The following is a 26690-nucleotide window of genomic DNA, read 5'->3' on the forward strand; positions in this document are numbered from 1 at the left end:
GTGTGTGTGGATACTATTTTATGCACAAAATAAAATGGCATACTCGGTGATAGGTATTTTCTCAAACCTACATAAAAAGAAAGAATCACAGACAATGTATATGAGTTTTCAACCAAACTTCTGCAGAAGGAGAAGACGCAGTGAACTGCTTCTCCAAGCCGCTCACCATGTGTTCTGAAAACCTTCAGTTTGTTTGTGTCTTTTATTAGCAAGAAGGGTGTAAAAGGAATGAAGGGGGTGAAACCCCACATCCTATCTTCACAGTAGGATGTGGATTCAGAAACAAAGAGGGGAGACACAGAAATTTAATTAACACAGAGATAGGTTTACAGCTCAGGAGTATCCCAGGAAGATCTGAGTCACCATCTGTAAAAACTTGAGATCAACAAATTTGAACACTAAACTTCTAAATAGAAAAACAACTAGTAACATAAAATTACAAATGTAAGAATGATAACAAACATAATTCTAACACTCAGGTCATGCAGACTGGTGAAAAATTAGGACTGAAGTGACTGACCCAGAGGTACAATGACATGTGCAGGAGAGGAAAATGGAATCAAATCCATAACTTTCTGATTATCGTACATGAGAACTATTTTTTTCCACTTGGTTCCATGTTTTCTCCATGTGTGGATAATGAAACTCTCACTGTGGTTCTCTGCAGTCAAATCCCAAGAAAATGCCTCTGATTCCATTTTCAAACTTCTAGATAATATATAGCTATAATTATTATTGAATGTAATTCTCTTCTACTCCATAACACTATATAGGATTCCAGAAAATTAGTGGGGTTTAATCTATGATAGAGTATAAGTTCATGTAACAAATTGTCAGAGTTTATTATGTATTATTTTGTATTCTCTATGTCTTACATGCTGTGCTATTATTAAATGCTGCCTTTACCTCTTTTGCCTGTAGGGATTGTTCACCATAGCTGTTACTATCTACGTTGCCACGCCTACTAACTCTGCTAGCCAATCAGCAGAGGCCTCGCCATGACGTAGTCAGTCAGCTGGCGTTTGGCTGATTACGTGTAGCTAGCTCCCCAGCAGTAGCTAGCTTGTCAGACGAGTCAGTTTCACCGACTTTTTTTTATTACTGTTTTATTTACCTGCTTCTCTTGGAGTTGTTTTTAAGTGTATATCGAAAAGGACAATATGTAAAGCCATCGAAAACGTGGAAACGCAACGAGTGGACTTTTAGTCGGAATTACTATGGTAAGAGAGTCTGGAGAAGCAATAAGCTAGCGAGAGCTAACGTTTACTCTCATTGTTAAAAACAGCAGAGCTAGTAGGCTATCAAAACATTATGTGGCAGTTTGCCTGGACGGTCCTAATTGGATAAACCCTCATAAGACAGCAGTGTGTCATCTAAATGAGGTACGCAGATTTAGTCAGAATAAACATAAGCTCATCCATGGCAACACATTTAGCTATGCAAATTATAGAAAGCAAGATAAGATTTGATGAACTGACACATATCAGTTCATACTAAACTGGTCTACTGATATAAGATCCAACTTTCTGAGCTTTTGCAAAGAGTCCCCGCCTTGCTGTATCCCCAAGATTTAAATGCCTGCTGTAGTTGGCTCTATCAAACCGAGGTATTCAGGTTGTTGTCACCTACCTGAAGTGAACAGTGCACTTAAGGTAGGTGCCCAGTGCAGCTGTTGGAAACAATGTATCTCCAGTTTTACGTGGAAAATTACCTTAAAGGCACAGAGCAAATTTTCTTAATGCCAAACTCAACTCATTGACTTCAGGTTTTACAGTTGATACTTCTTTTGTTGGGATCTACATTATGTTAAATGTCCTTTCTATTCTTCTAGATGTAGCAGAATGAAAACATCACAAGCCTGTTTTGACGTGGGAACAGAAAAAACAGGACCATGTTCTTGAGCCCTCTGAACAACAGGCATTAACATCTATACATATGGTCAAAAATTCTCCAGGAGTTGTAAAGTGCACTTAAAACGAGACGCTAAAGGGAGCAACATGTTCGCCAAGCTGAAGAAGAAGATTGCAGAGGAGGCAGCCACAGCCCCCAGAAGTGGTGTCCGTATCCCCCGCACAATTAGCAAGGAATCTATCACCTCAGTGGGAGCTGACTCTGGGGATGACTTTGTAAGTACTTTGACATCACATCTTGGTCTGTAGCCCAATCCTGCATCACTTGCTTTTTACCCTTTCCCAACGACCAAGTGGAGACTTTTTAAATTTATTATATGATGTGCAAAACCATCTGCAAAATAAATCAGTTTTAAGAAACAGCTAAAACAGGACAAATTTAAATTAGGTCCATGTTTTCTCAGTAGTTTCTGCAGAAACCTGAAGAGTTTGACTCAGTTCAGGTGTGCTGAGGCAGGTAAACATTTCAAATGTACAGAGCGGTGTTCCTGAGGACCAGGATTGGGATCCTCTGCTCTAGTCAACACCTCAGATGTGTCTAGGATTATCCCAGTTGTTATGATAGAAACAGTCTCTTTACACCTAAAAATTATAAACGGAACCATGAAGATGCTTTTGAGTGTCCTGGATTCAGTGGTTCAGTACAGTTGTGGTCCAGCTCTAACACTGACATCAACCCAGATTGGATAAAAGCTTTTAAGAGATCCAGGACTTTGCTTCCAGTGGATTTTTTATAATTTTTTTAATTTTTCTCTTGATTTACTCTCACAAATTTGAGAGTAATGATATAATTCTTTTGCTCTAAAGTACTGCAGCAAGTAATATAACATCGTCAGAATACTTGCTGAAACACAAGAGAAGAAATAACCAGTTAAAATGAACTTAAATGGTTTAGAGGTCATCAGATTTTCTGCTGAATAATGACAGCTAAATTTTATTTTGGTTTCTCTGCCTAAACGTCAGCCATGTCCAGAGTTCAGGTAGAGTTTGTGTATCATATTGTGATGTAATAATGGACATCCTCTTCTGTACTGCAAAGTGTCCCAGGCTGTTCAGATCAGTGCATGCTCAGGAACTCTGGTCTCTTGCACAGGCCATTTTTAAGCTATGGTTCCAGGTCTTTAAAGCAAACTAGAATAAGTCCTCCATGTTTTATTTAAGTGATTTGATCATCATCTTTTTTTTTTAAACCACAAAACTCTTAACAGTTTTTTTTAATCTGTATGATTTACTGTTGACTGTGTGTCTTGCGTTTTGGTCTGCTGTTTACTCTATAAAACAAACGGAGGCGTGTTAAACTCTCAGGATGGTGTCATCTCTCACTAGCAAAGGAAGGCTGTAGAGGTTGACCTCAGCTAAATAATTCAGTGAGCAGCAGTGTCTTGGTTTTACTTTTGGTGCAGCCCAGGTAGTTTGTGCAGGTTGTCCTTTTTATACTTTTAGAGCATTAATTTCTGCTTACTGTCTGTTGAAAGTCTTAATATGATCATTACTCTATTTTTTAGCAGTATGAAGTTAAAAAAGAAACAGCTAAGTTTTTGTTTCTGTTCACCCCTGGGTGCCAAAATGTTTGCTATGAAATTTTTATTCATAGAAAATAGGAATGAAAATTGTTTAGCTACAGATGATTTCCAGCTGCAAACGATCAAGCATTCACTAATATAAATGTATGTATGCATGTATGCATGTATGCATGTATGCATGCATGAAAAGGCTTAATAAATGTGCCAATTTTTTTGAATCTGATTGTCAGAATAACCAATAGATTAATTGATTTCTAAAATAATCATTATTTGAAACCCTATCCATCCATTTTATCCATCTCTTTCAGATGGATAAAATATTGTAAGAGCAGGAAAATGGTCCACTTTGCAAACTTTTATCTGTTCACTGCTCGATGTAAGAATGGTTGTAACTAACCACTGCTCACCACTTGGACTGATCACGATATGATTTATTACTGGATCAGGCGTTTCTGCCCTTTGAACGTCCAACATCCAAGTTTGAATACAGTCATCTAATACAGAGTTTCAAACAAAATGATGGTATCTGTTGAGAAAATCCTTTTTTTGTGGGTTTAAACACTTCAAAAAGTTCAGCAGTACTGAGTGCTTAAATAGGAAAGGATGAAGTGATGTTTCTATGCCTTTATTTACTCATCACATGATGTGTTTCTAGTCAAGGATATTTAAGCAATGTTAAAAAAAATGTTTTTGGAAAAATGTTTAAACATATGTTGTGGCAAGGTTTCAAGACAAACCTTGCATTTTACCTGTTTTTTTGTTGTTGTTTTACTTGTGACTTTTATTTTAGCTATCTGAAAATGTCTGCCTTCTAATTGCCGTTTGTCCGAATGTAGGCATCTGATGGCAGCAGCTCCAGGGACGACATGTCAGCCCAGCTTCTTAGAAGAAACGATCAGATCCGGAAGCTGGAGGCCAAGCTGTCAGGTAGGACATGGGACTGAGGTCAAGCAGTTTTCAGTCTGATGCAGTACAGATCAAAGTCATTTAATGTTTGCAGAAAGCAGAAAACTTTGTGCTGGTAAACAATAAAACACGAGGGTCATTGAAAAAATGAAACTACTTCAATGATGGAAGCCAAATATTCCCATTTTTGTCAAAGATGTACCAATCAGAATTCCCTAGTTGATTATTGAACTCTGTTTTTGTAGAGCTGCCTCTAGAGATATGAAACAATTTCAGCATTTATTAATGAAGCATGCGTTTTCACTAAGTGCTTGACTTAAGTCAGATTTCCAAATAGCTGAAAACATTCAGGGTTGCCAGAGGTTCTGTGCTTCATCTGATTTCATGTTAAACACTTCTCTGCTACTGGTCATGGCCAACTTCTTGTCATCAGTGGGTTTCGGACCTTTTACTTTGGGCTGATCTTGCTGAAAATCATGTGATTCTGGTCACTGAATCATCAATTGTTGACCAACTCTAATTTGGAACCAGAATCCTTGTTGTGTGGCTTGTGGATTGACAGTCGGGGTGCTTATAAAGCATGGGTAACCATTTGAGGGATTTTAAACATCATGTGTCCTTTTTTGTGTTTGATAGAAAGATTATGTGGTTTTTATGAATCCTGCTCAGTGCTTTGCTTTTGGTTCTGTTTTCTGTGAATTTTTCACAGACTTCTTCTCTAATCAGGAGAAAAATCCCTTTGTAAAATGGTAGCCTTAGCTAACTGTATGATGTTATTGCACTAAAGGTAATTTTGTGAAGTCGAAGTTATTTTACATTTAGATTTTAGTTGTGTGTTTCATAACTGAAGGCAAATCAGCTGATTTTGACTGGATTCTAACGAGCCTCCAGCTGGTGTTAGTTTCACTTATTCAGTTGAGTTTTTCCAGCTGAGATCAGGTTGGGATCAGTGAACATGTCTGTGGTTGTTTAATTGTGTGTGTACTCTTTATTCATTGTGAAAAAGTTGCTGTTTTTATTTTCTAGCCCTACACTCTCCTTTTCTTCCCTTTAGTTGCTGTAATGATGTTCACTCACAGAAAAGGTTAAAGGTCATACATTCTCATGAAGCCTTTAAACCCGTATGGTTTTCTCAGATGTGAAAATCATTAGAAACTTTACCTTCCATTGTTTCTCAATCATATTTTCCCTTTTGTTTTCTCCCTGTCCTTTTGTTCATATCCTCCCCTGCCTGTCTCTTACCTGGTCTGTGCCTCTGTTCTATGTGTGTGTCTATGTGTGTGTTGTCGATACCCCATCCCAAAACTCTACTTCTCGACACTAGACTACGCTGAGCAGCTACGAATTATGCAGAAGACCAAGGAGAAGCTTGAAATTGCTTTAGAAAAGCATCAGGATTGTACGTACCTCTCCTCTCCTCTCTGCCCAAACAGCTTTCTCTCTCTTGCTTATCTTTCCACTTTCCTCAGCATCACCAAGCACATCAACACTTCTGTATGGATTAGTTTTAAATCTTTGCTTTGTGGACACTTGGCTGCTGCTTTTTCTTTCAATCTAAAAATCCACCCTCAGTTTCTTCTTGTATTTGTTCAGGGATTTTTGTTTCCTTCTTTATTGAGGGAATAGTAGTCAGCCTTCTGCAGGGACAGTGAGTGCAGCCACACCTATGACCCAATGACCCATGTGTAAATAGTAGAGGTCAGCCCAGATGGTTTCTGGTCTGTTGACTTTGTTGCCAGTGGTGAAACTTCTCAACAAATTCTTCCAATACCTTAAATTACTTCCAGCTCATCTTTTTGACCTTTCAAACCTCAGGGCTTCTCAGTTCTAGGTCGTCTTTCAAATAATGTCACCTGCCTCCCTTTTGGTCTTTAGGGGATTATTTGCTGTTTAGCTAGTTGCAGAAGTATTCATGCCCTTCATCACCTCTTGTCATGTTATAACCACAAGGTGTGTTTGGTTTGAGATGTCATTATTCCCTAATATCTTCTGTATAAATGAAATGAAAATTAATATAGTCTTTGTTTTAAAAATGAGTGAATAAAGACTCTTGTTAAGTGAAAGAATTAAAGATGTTAAGATTCTCCTGTGATGATGTATTTTCTTAAAGGTGTAGAGTGTTTTAATACTGTCAGGAACTCTTGATAACTTCTGACTCTTGAGTGTTAGGCCAGCAAAAAAGACTCTTTATCTTTTTGTAGAACTGCTTACAAATAGATCTGCTTAGGTTTAATACCACAAGCTGACCATCAGGTCAATGTGTGGACACCTCAGTGTGGTGGGGGCTTTGCGGGGACCTTAGGGGATTAGTTTAGGTCAAACCAGGGTGGGTTTGTTTACCCTGCACAGATTCTTTAACAATAGCCTTTCTGCCCTTTTTCCTCTGTCGCCATGCATCGCTCCTCTTTGCTTGTTTTTTCTTGTTTTCATTTTTGCTTCCAGGAAGAACACCTAATCTCCCTTCACAGCTACTAACAAAGCCACTTTTTGATTTATTGGCTGTATCATTTACATATGAACCTCTGTATGGTTTCTTCCTTTTTTTCCTGCTGTCACTGTCACTGCACAGCATCCATTAAGAAACTCCAAGAGCAGAACGAGTGTCATCAGAGCAGCAGGGCCAAAATGGCTGAGGGAATGGCTTTAGCTCTGGAAAAAAAGGATCAGGTAAACCCCTTTGTGTCTCTCAAATCTCACAGCAACTGTTAGTTTGTGAGTTTAGCTTGTTTGCTTATTTCTTTCTCCCTTCTCCTGCAGGAGTGGATGGAGAAGATGGCCGATGTAGAAAAAGCAAGTACCTCAAATTGTCTCTGATGTTTTTTCTGGAGGTTTTGATATAGTTTGGATTCCCTGAAAGATTTCTTGGCACTGAACTGTGCAGTGGAATCATGTTGGTGGGGTGGTAACATACATTCATGTTCTCTACCATTTCATCGTAAAGTGGTGTAAAGCTGGGCTGTTTTGTTTGATTAATTTTTTTTACTTCATCTTTTGTGAGTAGCACCATTACATACTGTCAAGCCCAAAATTATTCACACAGCTGGCAGATTTAGGCTTAAAGTAATCTTTTAATTTTACCGTCTTTCTTTTGACTGGAATTACAGTAATATTTTAAAATGGCCCAGCCAGTCTTGATTGAACCTGGAAGAGAATCTTAGGGAGTTAAAACTTGGGATGATGGCAAGGAGTAAATCATTGAAATACCTGAGGAAAGATGCAAAAGTCCAATCAGCAGTTATAAGAAGATTGCTCTAATGAAGATATAGATTTTTTTTTTCATTGAATTGAAATTTTTCACTGAAAAGGGTGTAAACAATTTTTGACACACTTTTTTTTTCTCGAATAAAGCATAAATAAAATAAAATTTAATATTTAGAACTGGTACTCCTTTTGGATGATATTTCAACAGAAGCCTGTCCATCGTCGCTTTACTGTAGTTGGGAATGGTTGAGTTTCAGGTGAGATGATAAGATCTATGACATTATAGACATAGACCATGCTTGCATTATTATCTGTTTAGATAGAATTAATGTTTTTAGATGCAAACCAAAACTGAAAGACATTTCAAAACGTATAATATCACATATCTATTGCAATCGTATGTTCTTGTGATTTAAGCTTAAAGTGTCTTAAATTGCATTTTATATGGAAGTGGAACTGAAATATAATGGCTCTGAATCCTTTAATATTGCCACCTGCTGGTATGTTTTACCCTTCCGACCAATGTCCTGGAGAATTTGGAGAATCCTAAAGTCTGTTAGCTGTTAGCTTATGATTTAATGCTCTATGGCACCACATACTCCCTTTATTTTGACTTTGGTCAGAGTGAAATGTCTACTCTGGTGCTCCCTGTGATGTGAACAAGAACTCAACAGCTTGATTTTACCCTTGGAGCTCTAGTCAACACGGTACATATTCTTGAAAAGCTGAAGAGAGAAACAGAATGGCAGGGGCTCGTTTCAGCTGCTGGACTGAGCATTATTAAACAATTCATTTGATTTGTTAAAGGGGCAATGTTATGTAAAATCAACTTGTGTGAACTTTTACATCATGTTATAACGTTACTCCGTCATCACAATTATACTTGGAGTGTTTGCGTGATTCTTTCATGTATGTTTGAGAAATCCTGTAGTCTCTGTTGGCAACCAATCAGCTGTGCAAAACGGCTGGCTAGGACCTGGCTCCACCATCAGGTACGAAGCTCCTCCTCAGAGCCTCAGCAGCTCTCCCCCATGACTCTCCCACTCTGCTCCTTCAGACTAGCCAGCAGCAATTACTATACACCTAGTGGAACTGCACTTCTGCTGAGCTAATAATAGGAGCTACTTCTCAGAGCAATGCTGATATAAATTGTTGTTAAAGGGTTAATAGAGGAGACATGTTGTGATGACTTCCTGAGGTTGGAGTTTCAGAAAGATCATGGCTTTCTTAAAGAGACAAAGGCCCAATTTCAAGGTGTTAAATTACAAAGTCAAATTTCTTTTAAGTTATATTTGATATGCAGCATTTTTATAACAATGGAAGGTAACATACTTACTTGATTGAGCTATAAAATGATAAAACACATAATACTGCCCCTTTAAGAATGGTCTCTGCACTGCTAGTTTGGACCTACACTGTCATCACCGAACACACAGACTATAGGAGAACTGTTAGAACCCCACAGGGAGTCTCAGGGAGTGTGTTGCCACCCAACATATATGGAATGGCGAATGTGTGGGATCTCTGGTATAAATAGTTATTCTGTATGTTTAGGAGAAAGCTGCCCTGTCAGTTCGGCTTGAGGAGATGATGGAACAAAGCTTAGCACTCTTCCAGAAAAGGGATGACCTGGATGAACTGGAAGGCTTTCAGCAGCAAGAGCTTGCTAAAGTTAAGCACATGGTGCGTACATGTGAAGTTTGTCAACATATCTTTTCCAAGCACAGTTTGAGATTAAATAGAGAAGTTAGAATAGAAAAGAGCGGACCTACGGGCTTAATTAAAGAGCTACACTGTAACTTAGTGCAGTCTCTTTGTATCACTGCAGGACCCAAAGGAAATGTTTAATTTGTTCTCAGCTACACATCTCTCATCCATGTTTACTCTGTTACGGTGGTATTTTATTTATTTTTTTACCTTTCTGTCTTTATCAGTTGCTGAGAAAGGAGGAGATGCTGAGCCAACGAGAGCGGGAGCTCCAGCAGAAGGAGGCTGAGGTTCAGTCAGCCAGGCGGGGCCTGTCCGAGGCCCGGGGTAAGCTCCAGGCTCTGCAGCAGCAGCATGAGGACAGCAGCAGACTCAACTCGGAGCTGGAAATAGAGCGGTGAGATGTTCAGCCATGAATCCCAGGAATCCCTTAGCTTTGTGTTAGAATTCACTTCAATGTCTCTGCATTGATGTTCAGGACTTTTTATAGACGAGCCCTAAAGTCAGGTTTATTTTTATAGCACATTTCAGCAACAAGGCCGTTGAAACTGCTTTACATCATAAAACATCACAGTCATGAATTATGAAACAAGCAATAAATATTACATTTTGTCAAATGTCATCAAAATTATACATACGATATTTTGATCAATGTTCCACTTAATAGTAATCAAAGACAACTCTAAACAATAAAGTGTGTTATTGTGTTGTTATGGCCATACACATGGACTCCAATATGTGAAAACAAGGTTTGCAAATGATGAAGCTGGGTGGTCAAGTAGTGATGTTTTGGCTGCCTGCTTTTTTTTTTATTTTCTCTGCTCCTGGTGAAACTTTGTTTTGATCAGCATGGGAACCATCTGTTCCTCTCTCTGAAGCCTGTAAGAGAAGTAGCATCTGGCTGAGGATTAAAGAGATTAGATAATAATAAATTATTACTATGGGCCTGTTCCGTAGATTTGTTTTTAGCGTTTTGTTCATTTGTTTTAGTTAAAAATTTAAAGTTTGATTAAAATATTACCAAGTAAGTATGTCTGCTTTCATAACTGGAAAAAATACACAAAATTAAGCAAGTATAAGGGTCCTCATACAGGGAACTTTTAATGTGAAAGAATTAATCATGCACAATATTCCTATTTGTAAGTTATGTTAACATATGGGCCAACAAATGATAATAAATTAGGGGCCATTTGGAAGCTGAAAGAGCCAGCTCTTCTTTGGGACAATTCTTGAAGTCTTCCCTATCAGAGCTGTGGATGAGAATACAGAGGAGGAGGTTAGAGCAGGAAGCTAATGCTATCTTGCTTCTACTCTGTTTTGTTATGACCTGCTAATAATTTAGCTTTGATTGTATGTCAGTTCACTCCTCTTGAATGGATGTTGGTACCTCAACATTCAGTCCTAGGACCCCTCTTCTCTTATTCAATATCTATATGCTTCGACTGACTCAGTTACTTTTGGACAATCGGAACCTTCTCATGGTGTCTGTTTGATGCTCAGCTTCTGCTTCAGCTGTAAATGTTCTTCTGTTTCCAAATAATTTCTTTCAGCGGTTTAACCATGTATTATGAGAGTTTATCTATTCACTTTTCAAATGTCTAAAAAGATCAAATCTGTCCTCAAAAACTAAATTAAAAAAATTATTTATTTTTAACATCCACTTTATTATTTTTCAAACTCCAAGCAACAATCTGGAACCAAACTGATTGTGAGGACAGGGTTGTACAGATGCATGGTGGGAAGTCTGATCAGTCCTGACATCTTGCTCCAGCTGTTAATGATGATGTTTCTCTGTTGGTGAACGCTGTGTGCACAAGAGATGTGGCCGTTGTGTTTTATCTGGCTTAAAAGACGACACAGGTGTAACTCAGCAAGCTGCTCTGTAGGGCAGCTAGTGTCTCAGGAGCCCTTTGAACAGTATTTTCTCTGAAAACCCCTGTTGTGTTGGACTGTGGAACATCAACTTGTTGTTTGTACTTGTGCAGAGAAGAACTGCTGCTGCTCCGAGAAGAAGCCGACAAGAAGATCTGTGAACTAGAAACACGATGCCAGAAGCTGCAGGCGGTCATCCAGCGGGTTTCAGAAGACTTCCAAACGGTCAGCTCAGAACACTGTGACCTCTGCACTAAACACGTTCTGATCCATTCATAATAACATTATCTTTATTTCTTTCAGTCCCACAACATGGTGTCATCTCTAGAGAAATCCCTCCACAATTTGCAGGCTGAAAATGAATCCCTGAAATTACAACTACAGAAGGTGAGAAAAAAAGGTGGCAGAAATAATTCTTAGCCAAAGTCAAAACTTGGCCTTTCATTATCAAACCGTTAAGCTGGACGATAAATTGTGCCAGAAGTTATTGCGGTAAACAACAATATTATTTTGAGACCATTTTCAAGTAACGTATTGATAATGGCATAAAAATGCAAGAACACCCGCTCAAAGATCAATGAACTTTCATTTCTAACAAACATTTAACACTGGAACTGGAAGACATTTTAAATATCCAAAACAACCAAAATAAAATGGCAGTCTATCCTGAAGCCTAAACAAAATAGTGCTTCAAAAAAAGGTCTTGTTGAGACCAGTGCACCAGATTGAAGATCTTGTCATACAGTCTTTGGTAGAAAAAGAGAGAGTAACAAAAAAACAATTGGCCAAATGGAAATTATCAAGCTGGTTCTTGTTTATCATGCAATGAAGTTATCATGTAATTCAGGACTTGCATGAACCAGAAGTTCATCAGTTTGTATTAGGCTTCAAGTTCATAACTACAGAGTGTGAACTTGTCATGACTGTTTGGTCAGGCTGCAGTGACGGAGGAGGAGAAGGAGCGGCTGCTGGTGGAGCTTCAGAGGAAGGCTTCGTCCCTGGAGAGACGGCTGCAGGGGAACCTGAGCCAGGACGAGCATCTGCAGGAGCTCCTTCAGGAGGTGGGCTTCTCCCAACAAGCTTCCTTTAGTCCCCTCACAGTCCAAAGCTTAAAAATAATTCTTCCTCATTGCAGGCATACACTCTTCATAATATAATATACAGTTCATCAAATGAACACATTTCTTTCTCACTGTCTGAAGTTATATCTGACCAAATGTCTCTTGTTGTTTAGGTCAGTTAGTTACCCAAATTATTTGCTTTAATTCAAAAGTTTATATACATTTTGAAAGACCAGCATTACTTTGGTTAGTGTCAGCTATAACCTGACACTAACCAAATGTATTTAAACTTTTGAATTCCTGGAAAGTTACAAAAAGAGTCTCTAAAAAAATTATTGTCGCCTTGTTTTCTGACCTAAATCAAGAGAGGCTTGGTCAGATTTAATGTAGACAAAGAGTCTGTTTATTTTGTGAATATAAATATGAGAAGGGAAGTAGAAGAATAATTGTGATTGCCTGTGCTGCTGTTTTTGTTCTAGAAAAGTGACCTTGAGCTAAACCTGGAAGAGACGAGAGCAGAACTGTTGGCTGTCAGGACCAACCACGCCGACACCGTCAGCTCTCTGGAGGCACAGGTGAAGCAATGCATCTGCTCTCTTTACATCTCCATCTAACTATAAGTACGCTCTCCTTCACTTCTAAGTCTGCATGTAAATGATGCAAGTAGAACACAACAATTTGAATCATGTAATTTATTCAGCAAAAAATGGGAACATGTTTTTTTTTATCTGTTGGTCGCTCTGGTTGCATCTCAGCTATGACTGAAATAGCTGAGGTGGTTCATTGTGTCTGTTTGAGCCTCTTCTCTTTATGAAGAGGCTCAAACAGACACACACCAAGGCATTGCATTAGGGCTGCAACTAACGGTTATTTTAGAAATCAACGTTTCTAGCAATTGTTCTGAGGATTAATTAATTAATCTGATAATTAAAAAAAGCCACATTCTGCAATTTTTTCATTTAGCCACTTAAGCCATTTTCATACAATATTAGAGATACATTCCAAGATACAAATAAACAATTCAATTATTTTTGAAATAAAAATAAACATTTTATCGCCAAATATTGTATTCCTTTAGTGAACTCTTGATCATTTGTAGCAAATGATGTATCTGCAGCAAAAATCCTTCAAACACCAACATGTGGAAAAGCTGAGTCCTTTCTGCTTGACTTCACATCAGTACAATGTAGGACTGACCTATTGATTATTTTGTGGATTTGACAATTAATAATTAGCTAGCAAAATATGCTAATTCTTTTGTGATATAATTTTTTGACATGATTTGAACCAGGTGAAGCTAAAACTTGAGATCTGGAGAACTGGACCTTCTAGACAGATGACTAAGTGGACTAAACAGAGCTGGTGTGAATGCATCCTAAATGAACCGAATAAATAAATCTTTAGGTCCATCTTCCTGATTTCTGGGTGTGTCCTCCTGTCTGAACTCAGGTGTCTAAGATGAGTGGCAGTATCAGTGAGCTGCAGACTCTTCTTCGTCACAAAGAGGACTCCTCCAAGGCCTACAGAGAGAGAACAGATGCTCAGGTAAGCTGCTTCACTCACTCACACTTACTGGTATTGATCACAGGACTCATTTACCATTACTGATCGTTTAGTATTCTTTATAATATGTAGTAGGTCTACATTATGATGGCTAGGGTTTGTCTGATTATGGTCATGACGGTTTTCTTTTAGGACTTGTTTATATGCTCTGAGATTCTTGAATTTTCCACAACACACAGAGGACAGCTTAGCTCCAAATCAAGTTTTGCCACTTATATTTGCTTAAATCTTTAAAATAATTTTAGAATAAATATTTCTTAAAAATATTAAAAAAACATTGGACATTGATAAACCTCAATGTCCAGCCGAACTGCAAATAGGAACAACGCTAGAACTCAAATAATGTTAATGAGGACGAATTTGAAAACATCTCCATTCTTATGGAGATGGAGATGTTTTCTCCATAAAGAGAAAACATCTCTTTATGGAGAAATCATCCAGATTAGATGCAGCCTGTGGTAGGTTTCCAAAAAACATGAAAGAAACAAAGCCCCTTACAAGAAATATATTCTGCTCTTCTTCTTTACCTTTTTGTAATCCTTTCTTACTTTTGTTTTTCTCCTCTTTCCTTAATCAGTAGTTTTCCTCTAATATTAATTCTAAATTTCATTTACCTCTTAATATGTATTCTGATCAATACTGAGTGCTGAGTGGCTTCTTATTTTGACCAGTAGTTTAGTTTACACTGCAGATCTGAAGCCAGACTTGTTGTTGTGCTTTGAAGCAAAGCTTCTGCACATTGATTGAACAACATTGCATTTGATCCAGGGCATGTTTTATCCGCTATATTATGTTAGAAAAAAACCCAACAGATAAGGAGTTGAACAAAACTCCCTAAATAAATCAGCATGATGAATTTATATTCCACCTAGGTTCAGGCATCTTTGACTTTCATCACCGGCAGCTCAATCATTTGTTGCATATTTATTGTAACATGTTCTTGTTTCAGATTGCCAGTCTGGAGCAGCAGGTTGTGCAGAGCACAGAGAGGATGAAGAGTGCAGAGCAGCAGGTCACAGAGAAACAGCAACACATGGAGAAACTGGTAAACATCACAACACTGCCTCCTCCTCTTTCACTTCAAAGCTCACAGTTTTCCCTTTGAACTATAAAGTATGGGGCAAAGGCAGATAGCTGTGTGTCACAGGAGCTTAACATTAAAAGTCTTGATTGGCTATTTAGTTTTAAGGTAACCTACTTCACGTTAGGTATGAATAACTTCTGCTGAGGACCTTGCTTTACTAGGAAAGGTGCATTGTCAGTACAGTAACAGAAATCTATTTTTAAAAAGATCAGTATCTTCCAAAAGTGCATTTGAGCTCCTTTGCTTTAGGAAATGGTGTCATTGTAGGTTTGGTTAAAATGTATTTTTTTTAAGTACATTAAGGTCAATTTTCTTCCAGCAGGGGGAGTGGAGTGCTGAGAAGGCCTTTCTGGAGCAGCAGTTGTGTTTGTTGGAGCAGCAGAGTGAGGAGAAGGCCAGCCGTCTGGAGGAGAACATCTCCTCTCTGCAGACAGACAAACAGTCTCTCCTGGACAGGGTGGTATGGTTCTTCTTCTCTCTTTGTTTACGTGAAAACAGTAGCAGCGTTTCCATTACAATTGTGTGTAAAACTTTGCTGATATTCTGCTAATACCAAACAAACCACAATTTTGCAGTTGCTGTGTTTCCATTCAATAAGAAACGCATCACACGTGAATAAGTTTATTCAGGTGATAAGTCATGGACTCTTTGCACCTCAGCTTCCGCGTTTGGGGAAAAGCAGCTCGATTGTTTCCGATCTATTGAAAATGGCCTTTTACATTAGGTGCTTGCAGGGCTTGGCCAAGGTATGTACAACGATCCGAAGCCCCAACAAGTCAGCTGGAGAAAGGTTTTAAGATGTTCGCCTCGTTATACATTCACTGACACGAAGGTGAATTTTACTTAAACTTTGTGGCTAACATTAACCTTAGCTTATGCTAGTAGGCAATATTCTCGGACAGTTTTCTTGTAAAAATGTCCTATTTAAGTATCTAAACATTCTAAAGGAACAATGTTTTTCTTATTTTCAAGTACATTATGTCTGTTTATTGTCACAGACTAACGGGGTTCAGTTACGGTTCAGGCTTTTTACTTCCGAAGCACAACAAGCCTCATAGCTTAACAGTAGCGCAGTTCTGGTGTCAGAGATCTGGTTCAGCTGTTCAGGTTCAAAGTTGCTGCTTTTAGAAAAATATGACCGTGTTGCTTCATGTCTCCGTGTTATTTCGTTTTATTACCTTTGCATGTTTCTTGTGAAGAGCTCAGATAGGACGGTGTTTACAGCAGTGTGTACAGGCGGATCAGTTGCTCGGCTGTCTGGCTCTGGTCTGCTCTCTCGTTCCCATAAACTCGCTCTTTCAGGCTGAATACAGAAGTGATTCCATGGAAATAACTCAGGAGGCTCCTTTATTTACCATCCGTATCCCTGGTATTTTTAGGCTGAGCCGGAGTGAAGTGAAGGCTGCAAACTTTGTGTTGTGCAGCGTTAGCTTTAACTGGTAGTGACAAATATTTACAAGCCACCATCTTCTTAATTCAGGATCGCTTGGAAATGAATGAAAACTTAAAAGCCTATTAGGCTTTTATATTAGGAAGACAATGTTCATAGTATTGCATTTTTTGCATCTGAAATATGACTTAGTCTTTTCTACCAGTCATGGTAACTCAAAGCGGAAACAAGTGAGCCGCATTAGCTCCTGGAGATGTGACGTCAACGCCGTAGGTGCAAAGAGCCCATTAAAAAACGTGCTGCGTCATCGTCCTCCATCGTCTTCTTTGTGGTTTGCACCAGTGGCAACATCCATGTTGTTGATCGTGATGTGAAAAGTGTTTCCATTGCAGTTTTGCTAAATGAATCAATTTTTAAAAAATCATCTCATCCTAGCACTAAAACTTGTTAACAAAAAACAAGAGCTTTTTCATATTTGGCTTGTTTCCATTATGCACATTTATATTCAAATTGTCAAATTGTGCAGTTACATGGACAATGAAAACACAGCCAGTTAGATACAGCAGCAGTTATTTGTAGAGAGATAGATCAGTGTCTATTAATAGATCTATAATTCCTAAACAAAAATATAAAAATAAAAATGTATTTGTTGTGTGTTGTCACAACATGGAGAGCCTGTTTTCTGTCTGGCAGGCTGATCTGGATAAACAGATGGTTGAGGCTAACACCATGTTAAAGCAGCAAGCAGAAGAGCTGGAGAACTGTAAGGTAAAAACTACAACGTCTTGATTAAAAAAATGCTTATTTACTTTGTTCAAACTAAAAATAATAAAAATGTGTAAAACTTGGAGACAATCAACTGTGGTGCTGACACAGCAAACGTGACTTTTATGCTAAGAACTGTTTTGTCTCAATGAGTTTGACTTTTTTTATAGTATTGTGGGTAAAAATATCTAATATTTCCAGAACCATTTATATTTACTCTGAATCTGTACAATTACTTTCCTCAGTTCAATCAACACTTTTTCAAGTTGATGCAAACCTTTTAGGAAACAGGCAAATCTGTCCACATTAGGCCTGTCTAATGGCAGAGCTTTTGTTGAGTATTTGATTTGAGTTTTTTTCACTACGCTGTTCTTTTTTGGTGAAACAGAGTAAATGTGTGATGTTTGTTTCCTCAGGCAGAGCTGAGCAGCCGGCTGACGGTGAGCACAGAAATCGCCAAATCTCTGGAAGAAACTAGACAACAGAAGCAGGAGCTGCAGACACAGGTCTGTTTGGGTGTAGAAACAACACAGCAGTATCATGTAAAATCGACTTTTTTAAGCTTTACATCATGCTATGATGTCATTCCCTCTATCTACAAAAACATACCTGCAGTGTTGCTTTGATACTTTCATGTATGTTTGAGAAATCCTTTATTATCCTGAACAACCATTCAGTTGTTCAAAACACCTGGGTGGACTTAGCCACGCCTTCGAGGACTCCCCTACTCGGCTCCTTCAGACTAGCCAGCAGCAATTAGCAAACACCTGCTGAAACTGTTCCATCATCTGATCTCATTATACGAGCTACTTCTCAGAGTAATGCTGGTGAAAATGTTTAGTGTTGATATCATGATGACTTCCTGAAGTCGTAGTTTCAGAAACAGTGGGAGCTTCTTAAAGAGACAGATGTCAATTTCAAGGCATTAAATATTGAAATATTGATCAGTGTGGAGTGACAGTCATCTGCTTTTGCCTGATGTCAGGTTGGTGAGCTGACTGTGGGCCTACAGAACTCTCAGCAGGAGTTATCTACTGCTGCTAAGAAATTGCGACTGAGAGATGAGGATGTCCAGACACTTCAGAATGGTACGCACAAACACACACACACGCTTGCACACACACACCTACACACACACACACCATTAGTCCTTCAAAGCAGATAGTAGTTTCTGTTTTTGGTTTATATATTTGTGATTTCTGTCACTTTGACGTGTCATGTGTGTTCTGAAAGATCCTAGAAGCTTTTTCTATAAAACTACTATAGAAAATTGTGAAGTGGCTCTAAGGTTTAACTTCTGTATCCCTGTATGTGTGTGTGTGTGCGTGCTGCAGAGCTGCAGAGTCGGCAGGACTCTTTGGCTCAGCTGCAGGAGGAGACGGAGCGACTGCATGCCCAGCTGCAACAGGCAGAGCTGGACAAAACCTCCCAGCTGACGAGCCTGCAGGGGGCACTGCAGAGCCAGACACTACAGCTGGACAGCTGCCAGGCCCGGGTCAGCTCATGCTAACAAGCTTTCAACATGGAACACAGGCTAGCTGTATGGAGAGTGAAGGGTCCCAAATTACTCTTCACAAAATAATTAGTTACAAAATAATTATTTAACTCTCGTTCACTTTTTTAAAATTGGAAAAAAATACAGAAATAGTATTTTTATGTAGAATTATGTAGAATAGGTGCCTCAATTAAATGTATTTATTTCATTTTAAAAACTAATTTATCTATTTTTTCATATTCCTCTACTGAAGTATATCATGATTTAATTTAATCTGTCAACTTCAGCTGTCAAACCCAGTGGGCTTCAGTAGAGACCCTGACATCTGATTGGCTGCTTCAAGCATCAAATCAAAACATTTTCCTTGAAAAGTTCAGAAATAACTTGTTACTCAAATAAATTATTTCAAGTTATAACAACTTGACTTGAACCAGCCAGTCAGCCGATATCTATAAAAGCTGTCCTAATCCTACCCATTAACTTCAGCCATTGAGTTTAATGGCTGAAATTAATGGTTTGAATTCATGTGTGCTTCAGCACAGGAACAAGAAATAATTTAAGTCATGACAGATTTTTTACAATAAATCTAGTTTTTACAATAGAAAAATCAATACATTTCATCAAGGCACATATAATTAATGTTATATTTAATCTGTTATGTTTGTATTTCCAGTTTAATAAATTGACACATTTAAATAATTTTTGCATGTTATTATAATTTGTCAGTCTTTGCTCTCCATATGCCTTACTAGACATACATATTTATTAGTGGTTGAATCGAATGGTTACGTTGGGGTGGATTAATGATGTGAAGCATGAAGTGACAGTGCTGCTTGGCATGTGTCGTTCAGATCTCGTACCTGGAGGTGGAAGTGGAAACACTAACAGAGCAGCTTCAGAGTCCAGAGGTGTGTGAGGAGGACCAGAACGGCTGTGTCACCGTGGACGACCTGGATCACATCCACCGGGTCAACAGAGAGCTGGAGCAGCAGCTCAGTGATAAGAACCGGGTCAGACATCTTATCTACTCTACAGTCTTGTTGGATGACCCACCTTTTGATATGCATTTAAACACACACTGCTGTCTCTCATCATAAAACACACATGTTGTTTTCAGACCATCAAGCAGCTGCAGCAGAGGCTGGCAGAGTTAAAGAGGACACTACAGAAAGAACTGGTAATACCTCCAGCATCTATCTGAAAGCAAATGTGTGCATACTAAAAAAAAAAAATGGGTTAAACAGGCTACTGATTAATTCCTGGACTGTTCTAAAATCCCTGTTTCTGTGTTTGCTCAAGAAATTAAAGCCTGAAACTGAAGCTGAAGGGAAGGAGAAGTGTTTGGAAAGCCGAGCAGAAAAACAGGAGCGTGTTAATTTGGATCCTCCGCTGTCAGCTGCCCCGAGCCCGCCCACTTCCAACACCACCGTGACCAACACCGCTGACCTCAACGACTCACGGGAAATCAACTTCGAGTATCTCAAGCACGTCGTCCTCAAGTTCATGTCCTCAAGGGAGGCGGAGGTGAGTCATCAGCACTTAGTTTCTTCCAGATCGATCCGACCAGCACGCACTAAACTAGTGGTGACTCCTCTGTTAGGCATACCAGCTGATCAGAGCTGTGTCTGTGCTGCTCAACTTCACTCGGGAGGAAGAGGACATGCTGAAGCAAACTCTGGAGTACAAGGTTGGGGCTGTTTTTAACTTTCACGTGTTCTAAGATGCACTTTAGTTTTGGGAGTTTTTGGTGACAAATGTAATTGTGGTCATATATTTTACTGAGTTCCTGCTTAAATTAAGCTGCTCCTGAACAACTGGAAGAATTTCCAGTGCTTTAGCAGGAGGATTGTGGCTCTACTGCTCTTTAATACGTTTGAAAGTACATTTAGTCTTGTTACAGCCACAAACACTGATTAATTTTAGTGGAATTTTATACAATAGTGCATAATTGTGATGTGAATGGAAATACATGTTTTTCAGGCTCCGACCTGTTATTTTTATTTTATTTACAAATTATGGACATTTTGTTGTTGGTTTATCACAGGAAACTACAAAAATGCATGTTGATATTTGTATAGGGATGTAAATATGTATACCTTGGCATCCTCTGAATTAGATAAAGCACTACAAGGGCTTCTGGCCACTTATCATTTTTCAGGTCCAGTAATAGTTGATGTAAAGTTATTAGCACAGTTTCACACAGAGACCCTAAATGCATATGTCACATCCTTGTGGTGGTTTGTTAATCACACATTGACATCATTTGTAAGGAAGAACCTGCTGAGGTTTCCTTTGTTTGACGAGCTGCATTACACAGTGACATGTTGTAGAGGACAGTCTTACTACAGTCTGTAGTCTCATTGAGATTCACCAATAGTGAATTCGATTTAGATCTTAAGAGCAGAACAACTTCCTGTTGTTCGAACATTTTGGAGTTTTCTTTCTGCGGGTTAATGATGATGCCAGCTGTGTCTCCTCTCTGTTCTAGATGTCCTGGTTTGGATCCAAACCTTCTCCAAAAGGAATCATCCGGCCTTCTATCTCAGGCTCTTCTACTCACTGGAGCTGATGAGCATCAAAGTGAACTGCAATGGTGAAACTGAAGGAAATAAAGTACCAGATTAGCCAGGAAGAGGACCTCTTTGAGTTGTGGCTCTTGTTATTGACCTTTGAACCGCCTCCTACAGCTTTACCCCTGCTCTGTTACCAGTTGTTGTCTGTGTTCCTGGCAAAAAAGGATCTACACAGTATCATCAGGACACAACCACGTTGCATTCGGTAATTGATTTTTAAAGGGAACTGACAGTCTTGTTAGTATCTGCTGCAGGTATCTCAATTTACCTCTGACATTTGACACAAATTGAATGTTTTCTCCTCTGTGATGCTATAAGAGATGGAAAGACTGATTACCGCCTCACATCTTATGTTTGTTCTGTTCAAAAAATTGTTACTACGACAACGCTGTCCTCACTAGACAGTGTTGGCATGTTATTCAGTGCTTCTCATGTTTTAAATCCAGAATGCTTTTATCAATGTTAGTCTGTACAAAAGACTAAACCTGCATTGGCTTCAGTTCTGATGAGTAAAATGGACATAATTATTGACACTGGTGTCTCTGGATCCAGACTGTCTTTACTTAACACAAACATCTCCTCAGACTGAGTCAGTTTTACTTCAAAACGTTCTGTGGGTGATTCTAAATTTTGACTGCTGTGTTTTCTAAAATAAGTTTTAATCAAATAATTTTACTGGGTGAAATTGACTTGTACTAGTTTTTGGTACTTAAAGGCAACATTTTACCAGCCACTGTGTGGTGAACTAAAAACAGAATAGCCTTAAATCAAACTGTTTTAATCGTAGTGTGACTGTCATTAAAAAAAGCTCGCTCTTTATGCTTTTGTTCCAGCTCATCGTGCATCATATACAGTAACAGTGGCCCCAACCGGAGTGCCGGTCAGATGTCTCTCTAACTTCTATTGCTGGTCTACTGGTTTTAGCTCCAGTGCTAACAATAAAATAAATTAAATAAATTAAGTCTAAGTCTAAAACCTGGATCTGCTCAACAGGAACAACTGGAAAAGAAAAAAAAAATAGAGGGATGTTATGTATATGATCTGTACCTGCCTTTCCTGTAAATGAATCTACATTCCAACATGTCTATTTATGTATAGAGATATGTACATACTGTATGCATTGAGATCTTTCTAAATCAATGGGTGTAAATAATTTGATTTAATGAGTTTACAGTATTTATCACTAGCATTGTCCAGGACTTGATGTATCTGTTCTGCCGCCTGTCAATCAGTCCCCCTGCCTCATGTTTTTGCTCAGTTCTCAGTTTGATGAATGAACTTTCAGACTTTATAATTAGGGGTGCACCGATAAATCAGCCAGCTGATAAACTGACCCTGATGTCCTTAATATTGGGGGATCGCAGATCCCCCAATATTATCCCCCAGTACACATGAAGCAGATCTTCATATGCATGTACTCAGACACTGATCTGGCCAATCAATGACTAAGTCCCCATCAACCACTGTCCTTTTCTATTTAGAAACATTTCAGACAAAAAGACTGCTTTCTCCTAAATTCGGAATTGGCAGGTCAGGCTTCTTAAAGATCGGCGATCAGCCAGAAAACTGCAGTTGGTGCAACTCTAATTATTACTCTGGAATTTTAAGTTGCTTGTATGGTTTTTATATTCTGGGGTGCTGGAAAACGGTTTTGAATGCAGTTTTGTTGCTGTCCTGTTTTACTAATGACTGGTAGGCAACTGTAGTCATTCTGTTTGTTTGGGTGGGTCGAACCATCTCCAAGAAAATTAACAGTGGGAGCACTTTGTAATCTTATCAGTTAAGCTGTTATGTCTTTCACACTATTCTTCCATCACTACAACTTTGTGTCTAGCTTTTCTATGATTTAATGACTTGCCTTGAGTACAGTTGATTGCTTTCCAATGACGATTACAAATAAACCCAGAAAGGTCATGAAACCTGATCTCTGAATCCAAACCCTGCTTATTTACTCGGTGTCATTTTGCCATTTTTTCCTCTTCTATATTTGCACACAGTACATGGGGATGGGAGTATTCAGTGCCTGAAAACAAAGTATTGATTTCTTTAATTTACAAAGATTTTACCAGATTGTAGTCATTGTAGAAAGTACACCACAGACTCATGTGGTTAACACAACCGATTCCACACTATTTATTAAAGACAAAGTTAAAATGTGTGAGGGGGGGAGTAACAAGAAATAAATAATTTCCTGTTCTATAGAAATTCTGACAAAGAAGAGCACGAAACTCGTCTAATAATACATATTTTAATTTACATTTCCTTGAAAATATATTTAAAAAGTTGCTTTATCTTTGCGCGCTTCATGGTGGTTGAGTCGTTGCTGTAAACACTCCGTCCGTCAGGGGCGCTGTTCGAACATTTTGGATTAAAGTCTTGATTCGCTTTTTTTCCGGAAGCTACTTTTTCTGAGCACGCGGTGTGTCCGGCCTTTCCAACAGGGCAGCGACGACGAACATGGTGAGGAGCTGACTCTCCGGGATAAAAATTTAATTTTTCTACGTTTAGCAGACTGTTTAACCAGAAGTATTCAAGCTGTAGTGGTATATAAGGTTCTTATGTACCTCTCGGTACATGTATTGAAGGTTCGGTTTCTAAAGTTTTGGAAGAAATAGTTAATTATGAAGCGTTCCTACCGAGCGGTGCTACTCCACTTAGAAGCTAACAGCTAGCTTGAGAAACATGGTGGGACTAGGGATGACTCGTGTAGTGTTTATAGAATTGGTACATTATTGTTACATTTACTTAAAATTAAACACAGTAGGTTTACCGATAAAACTGTATATTATCTAATGGATAGTTTAACGGTGGAAGCTCTGCCTGTAGAGGAGTAGGAGGTCTGCAGATGGCCTGTGTGTAGAACTAGCAGCGTTCTCTAACACGTCCTTTCTCTGTCCGACTTCAGGCCAAGATCAAGGCAAGAGATTTGCGGGGCAAGAAGAAGGAGGAGCTGCTCAAACAGCTGGATGACCTGAAGAACGAGCTGTCTCAGCTCCGGGTGGCCAAAGTGACCGGCGGAGCCGCTTCCAAGCTCTCCAAGATGTGAGTGTGAGCCCGCTGGTGCTGCTTCTGTTGATCCACAGACAAACTGTTATCTCTTCTCCGCAGCTAGTTGTGAGAAATGTGTCCATATTAAGATTTAAATCACTGGTGTTTGAGCAGGAAGATCTTTCTGAAGGTTCATTTTCTAGATGCTTTCACTCTTAATTTTTTGACCAGGGTTGGGTGATGCAAACATAATTGTAATTCACCAGGTTTTCAAGGCAAATGTATCATATGGGTTAAGAATATTCTCTGTATAGATGTGTAGTTTGTAAGAAATCTTCATTAAGAGTTTTATTATTTTTGGGGTGAAATGTGCCCAGGGTGGACACAGACCTGCGTAGGGGACAGGACAAAACAACCAAAGTGGACGACACCATAACTGCAAATCTCTGCTGAATGGCTGCGCTTAGTTCTGGGAACATGATGCTGTTGAGCCGTTTTTCATTCAAAAGGAGTACATCAAGGTGTTAGAAACGTCATGATTTGACATGACAGTGATCCAAAATGCACAACCAGGTGGACAACAAACTCTTAAGGGTTTGGAGTTCAGACTTGTTTCTTGTAGAGAATCTATGTAGAATTCAGAGATGTCTTCCAACCAAAAGCCCTGCTGCTCCTTACAGAAGCTCAATGGAGACGTGCAATAAGTCTGTCAGCAGCCAGGAGAAGCATTTGGTTACTGCAATGGTTAATGAAGTCTGTACCATTACTGATATCTGTACATAATCTTGGGACATGAGGTTTTTGTTCATATTCAAATAGAGATTTATTTCCACAGTAGTGCACCTTGTATGAGATCTCTTGGGTTATGTCTATCATTTCCTGTCAGAAATGATGAAAAATAAAGATCTAAATCTGGATTTACTGCAGACACATTAACCTGTCTCTGTGGAAATTGTGAACAATTTAAATGTCTTTCTGTATTGGTTCTCATCTGCAGCCGACTGGTCCTGAGTTCAGCTAGTTTCCTATGGGCAGCACTGAGGGGTTAGTGAAGAGTTTGACTGGAACAAGCTGGAGTGTCTATAGATGAAATCAGTTGTTAAAGTGACTAAATGAGCTCAGTGGATCCCATCTGAGACTCTGATGGAGGGTAGAGGTGTGTGCTGCTGCTCCAGGCAGCGTTAACCTCCTCACACACCAAACCCTCCTGTTCTCTCCCCAGTCATTGCAGCGCCTCCTGCTGTCCAGTCTGTTAAATGTTTGGCTCTCCTGCAGCTGACTGAAGAACTTTTTTGTCTTGAAAGTTGAACTACAGTAGCAAACAAGTCATTTGAGATCTTATTATGTATTTGCAATATTTTGCAAACCAGCTCTGCTCCGGACCAACTTCTTGTTCAATCTTAGGATGCCTCTGCATTTCCTGCATCTTTGGGTGAAAGCTGGAAACATTTCACTGCTGCTTGTAGTTTCTGCCAGAACTATTCTGCTAGAATCAGAGAAGGTTAGTATCTAGAGATACTCACTGGATGGAAGCAAAACTATAACTTTAAACAAATTCACTTGCTCATTGAAGCAGTTAGCTTAAACATCCTCAAACCCAGATTAAAAATAACATGCATTCTAATTGCTGAGTTTCAACCAGTGTGGTGTTGATTTAAATAAAATATTCTGAGCCACACAGTAGTAGGAGTGTTGTGAGAGTCCTCCAGTTTATTGTGATGATGTTGGAATCCTGCTTGTGTAACTGAAGTTTATAAGCCAAGCTGGTCAGAACATGTTCAGAGGAGGAAGCACCCAGCGGCATGGAGGAGATGGAACCAACTCATTAGGAAGCTGTTTTCATCCAGTTTTCATCAGGCTTCAGGATGTAAATCTCTGAGCTCTGGTGTTCATCAGTGTGTTGATCAGCTGTCTGACTCTGTTGTTTCACAGCCGTGTCGTTCGCAAATCCATCGCCCGAGTCCTGACCGTCATCAACCAGACACAGAAGGAGAACCTGAGGAAGTTCTACAAGGTGAGAGCCACATCCTCAGTCTCTGCTCACTGAACACACACAGAGAGCCGTTGGCTTGGGATTTTCAGTTTCTCTAGTCTGAGATGATAATTGTTGAGCTGATGTTTCGCTGACTGTCAACAACTGCTTACCAAAAGACTGAGACTTGAGAAGACTGTTACTAAACCCTGGTTAGAATGGCTGCTCTGATATCTGGTTATTGTTGCTGCTGCATCAGAACATTTTTGACCATCTAATTCTAAATTACTGTGATTAGCATGGGAATGGAGTATTTGTTTGTGCTTGTTTTGGAATGCACAGCTTGTGTTTTTTTTTTTTTTTTTTTGTTTTTTTCTTACACACTTTATTCAAATATTTCTAAACAAATTCAGTTTAAGATGAACCGTTCAGCAGGCTGCATGACCAAACTCTCCTGACCCCAACATTGTTGTTTCAGGGCAAGAAGTACAAGCCCCTGGATCTGAGACCCAAGAAGACCAGGGCAATGCGCCGCCAGCTCAACAAGCACGAAGAGAGTCTGCGCACAAAGAAACAGCAGAGGAAAGACCTCCTCTACTCCATGCGCAAATTTGCTGTCAAAGCTTAAAGGCTGTTTGTTATTGATAAAATAAAATCTGTTTAAAAAACTTCTTGTTTTC

General features: G+C 39.1%; 2 protein-coding genes across 6 annotated transcripts; both read left to right on the top strand.

Annotated features, from left to right (window-relative positions):
- The first annotated feature begins 1005 nt into the window (after positions 1-1005).
- On the top strand, positions 1006-22983 carry golga1 (golgin A1). 5 transcript variants are annotated; one of them, XM_007557742.2, is made up of 24 exons: positions 1006-1220; positions 1832-2126; positions 4270-4360; positions 5664-5738; positions 6909-7006; positions 7097-7129; positions 9095-9223; positions 9475-9644; positions 11233-11344; positions 11423-11506; positions 12055-12180; positions 12660-12755; positions 13630-13725; positions 14693-14788; positions 15147-15287; positions 16911-16985; positions 17399-17488; positions 17968-18070; positions 18317-18477; positions 19329-19487; positions 19595-19654; positions 19777-20001; positions 20078-20164; positions 20966-22983. In XM_007557742.2, the coding sequence occupies exons 2-24, from the start codon at positions 1998-2000 to the stop codon at positions 21044-21046; spliced, it is 2517 nt and encodes an 838-aa protein (XP_007557804.1). In that variant the 5' UTR covers positions 1006-1220; positions 1832-1997; the 3' UTR covers positions 21047-22983. The 5 variants fall into 5 exon arrangements, with proteins under 5 accessions (XP_007557804.1, XP_016529665.1, XP_007557806.1 ...); XM_016674179.1 differs by having other exon boundaries at positions 1955-2126; XM_007557744.2 differs by lacking the exon at positions 9095-9223.
- A 480-nt stretch (positions 22984-23463) lies between these two features.
- Positions 23464-26679, top strand: rpl35 (ribosomal protein L35). The gene is made up of 4 exons (XM_007557746.2): positions 23464-23510; positions 23956-24092; positions 25971-26052; positions 26489-26679. Exons 1-4 carry the CDS (start codon positions 23508-23510, stop codon positions 26636-26638), a joined length of 372 nt encoding a protein of 123 aa, XP_007557808.1. The 5' UTR covers positions 23464-23507; the 3' UTR covers positions 26639-26679.
- The last annotated feature ends 11 nt before the right edge of the window (positions 26680-26690 follow it).

Source organism: Poecilia formosa, unplaced genomic scaffold (assembly GCF_000485575.1).
Source record: "Poecilia formosa unplaced genomic scaffold, Poecilia_formosa-5.1.2 Scaffold91, whole genome shotgun sequence".
Taxonomy (NCBI): domain Eukaryota; kingdom Metazoa; phylum Chordata; class Actinopteri; order Cyprinodontiformes; family Poeciliidae; genus Poecilia; species Poecilia formosa.

Coding starts and splice junctions, on each gene's coding strand:
- golga1 (XM_007557742.2), top strand. CDS start 1,998: ATGTTCGCCAAGCTGAAGAAGAAGATTGCAGAGGAGGCAGCCACAGCC. Junction 2,127..4,269: donor CTGACTCTGGGGATGACTTT/GTAAGTACTTTG, acceptor GTCCGAATGTAG/GCATCTGATGGCAGCAGCTC. Junction 15,288..16,910: donor AGTCTCTCCTGGACAGGGTG/GTATGGTTCTTC, acceptor TCTGTCTGGCAG/GCTGATCTGGATAAACAGAT.
- rpl35 (XM_007557746.2), top strand. Junction 24,093..25,970: donor GCTTCCAAGCTCTCCAAGAT/GTGAGTGTGAGC, acceptor GTTGTTTCACAG/CCGTGTCGTTCGCAAATCCA. Junction 26,053..26,488: donor ACCTGAGGAAGTTCTACAAG/GTGAGAGCCACA, acceptor TTGTTGTTTCAG/GGCAAGAAGTACAAGCCCCT.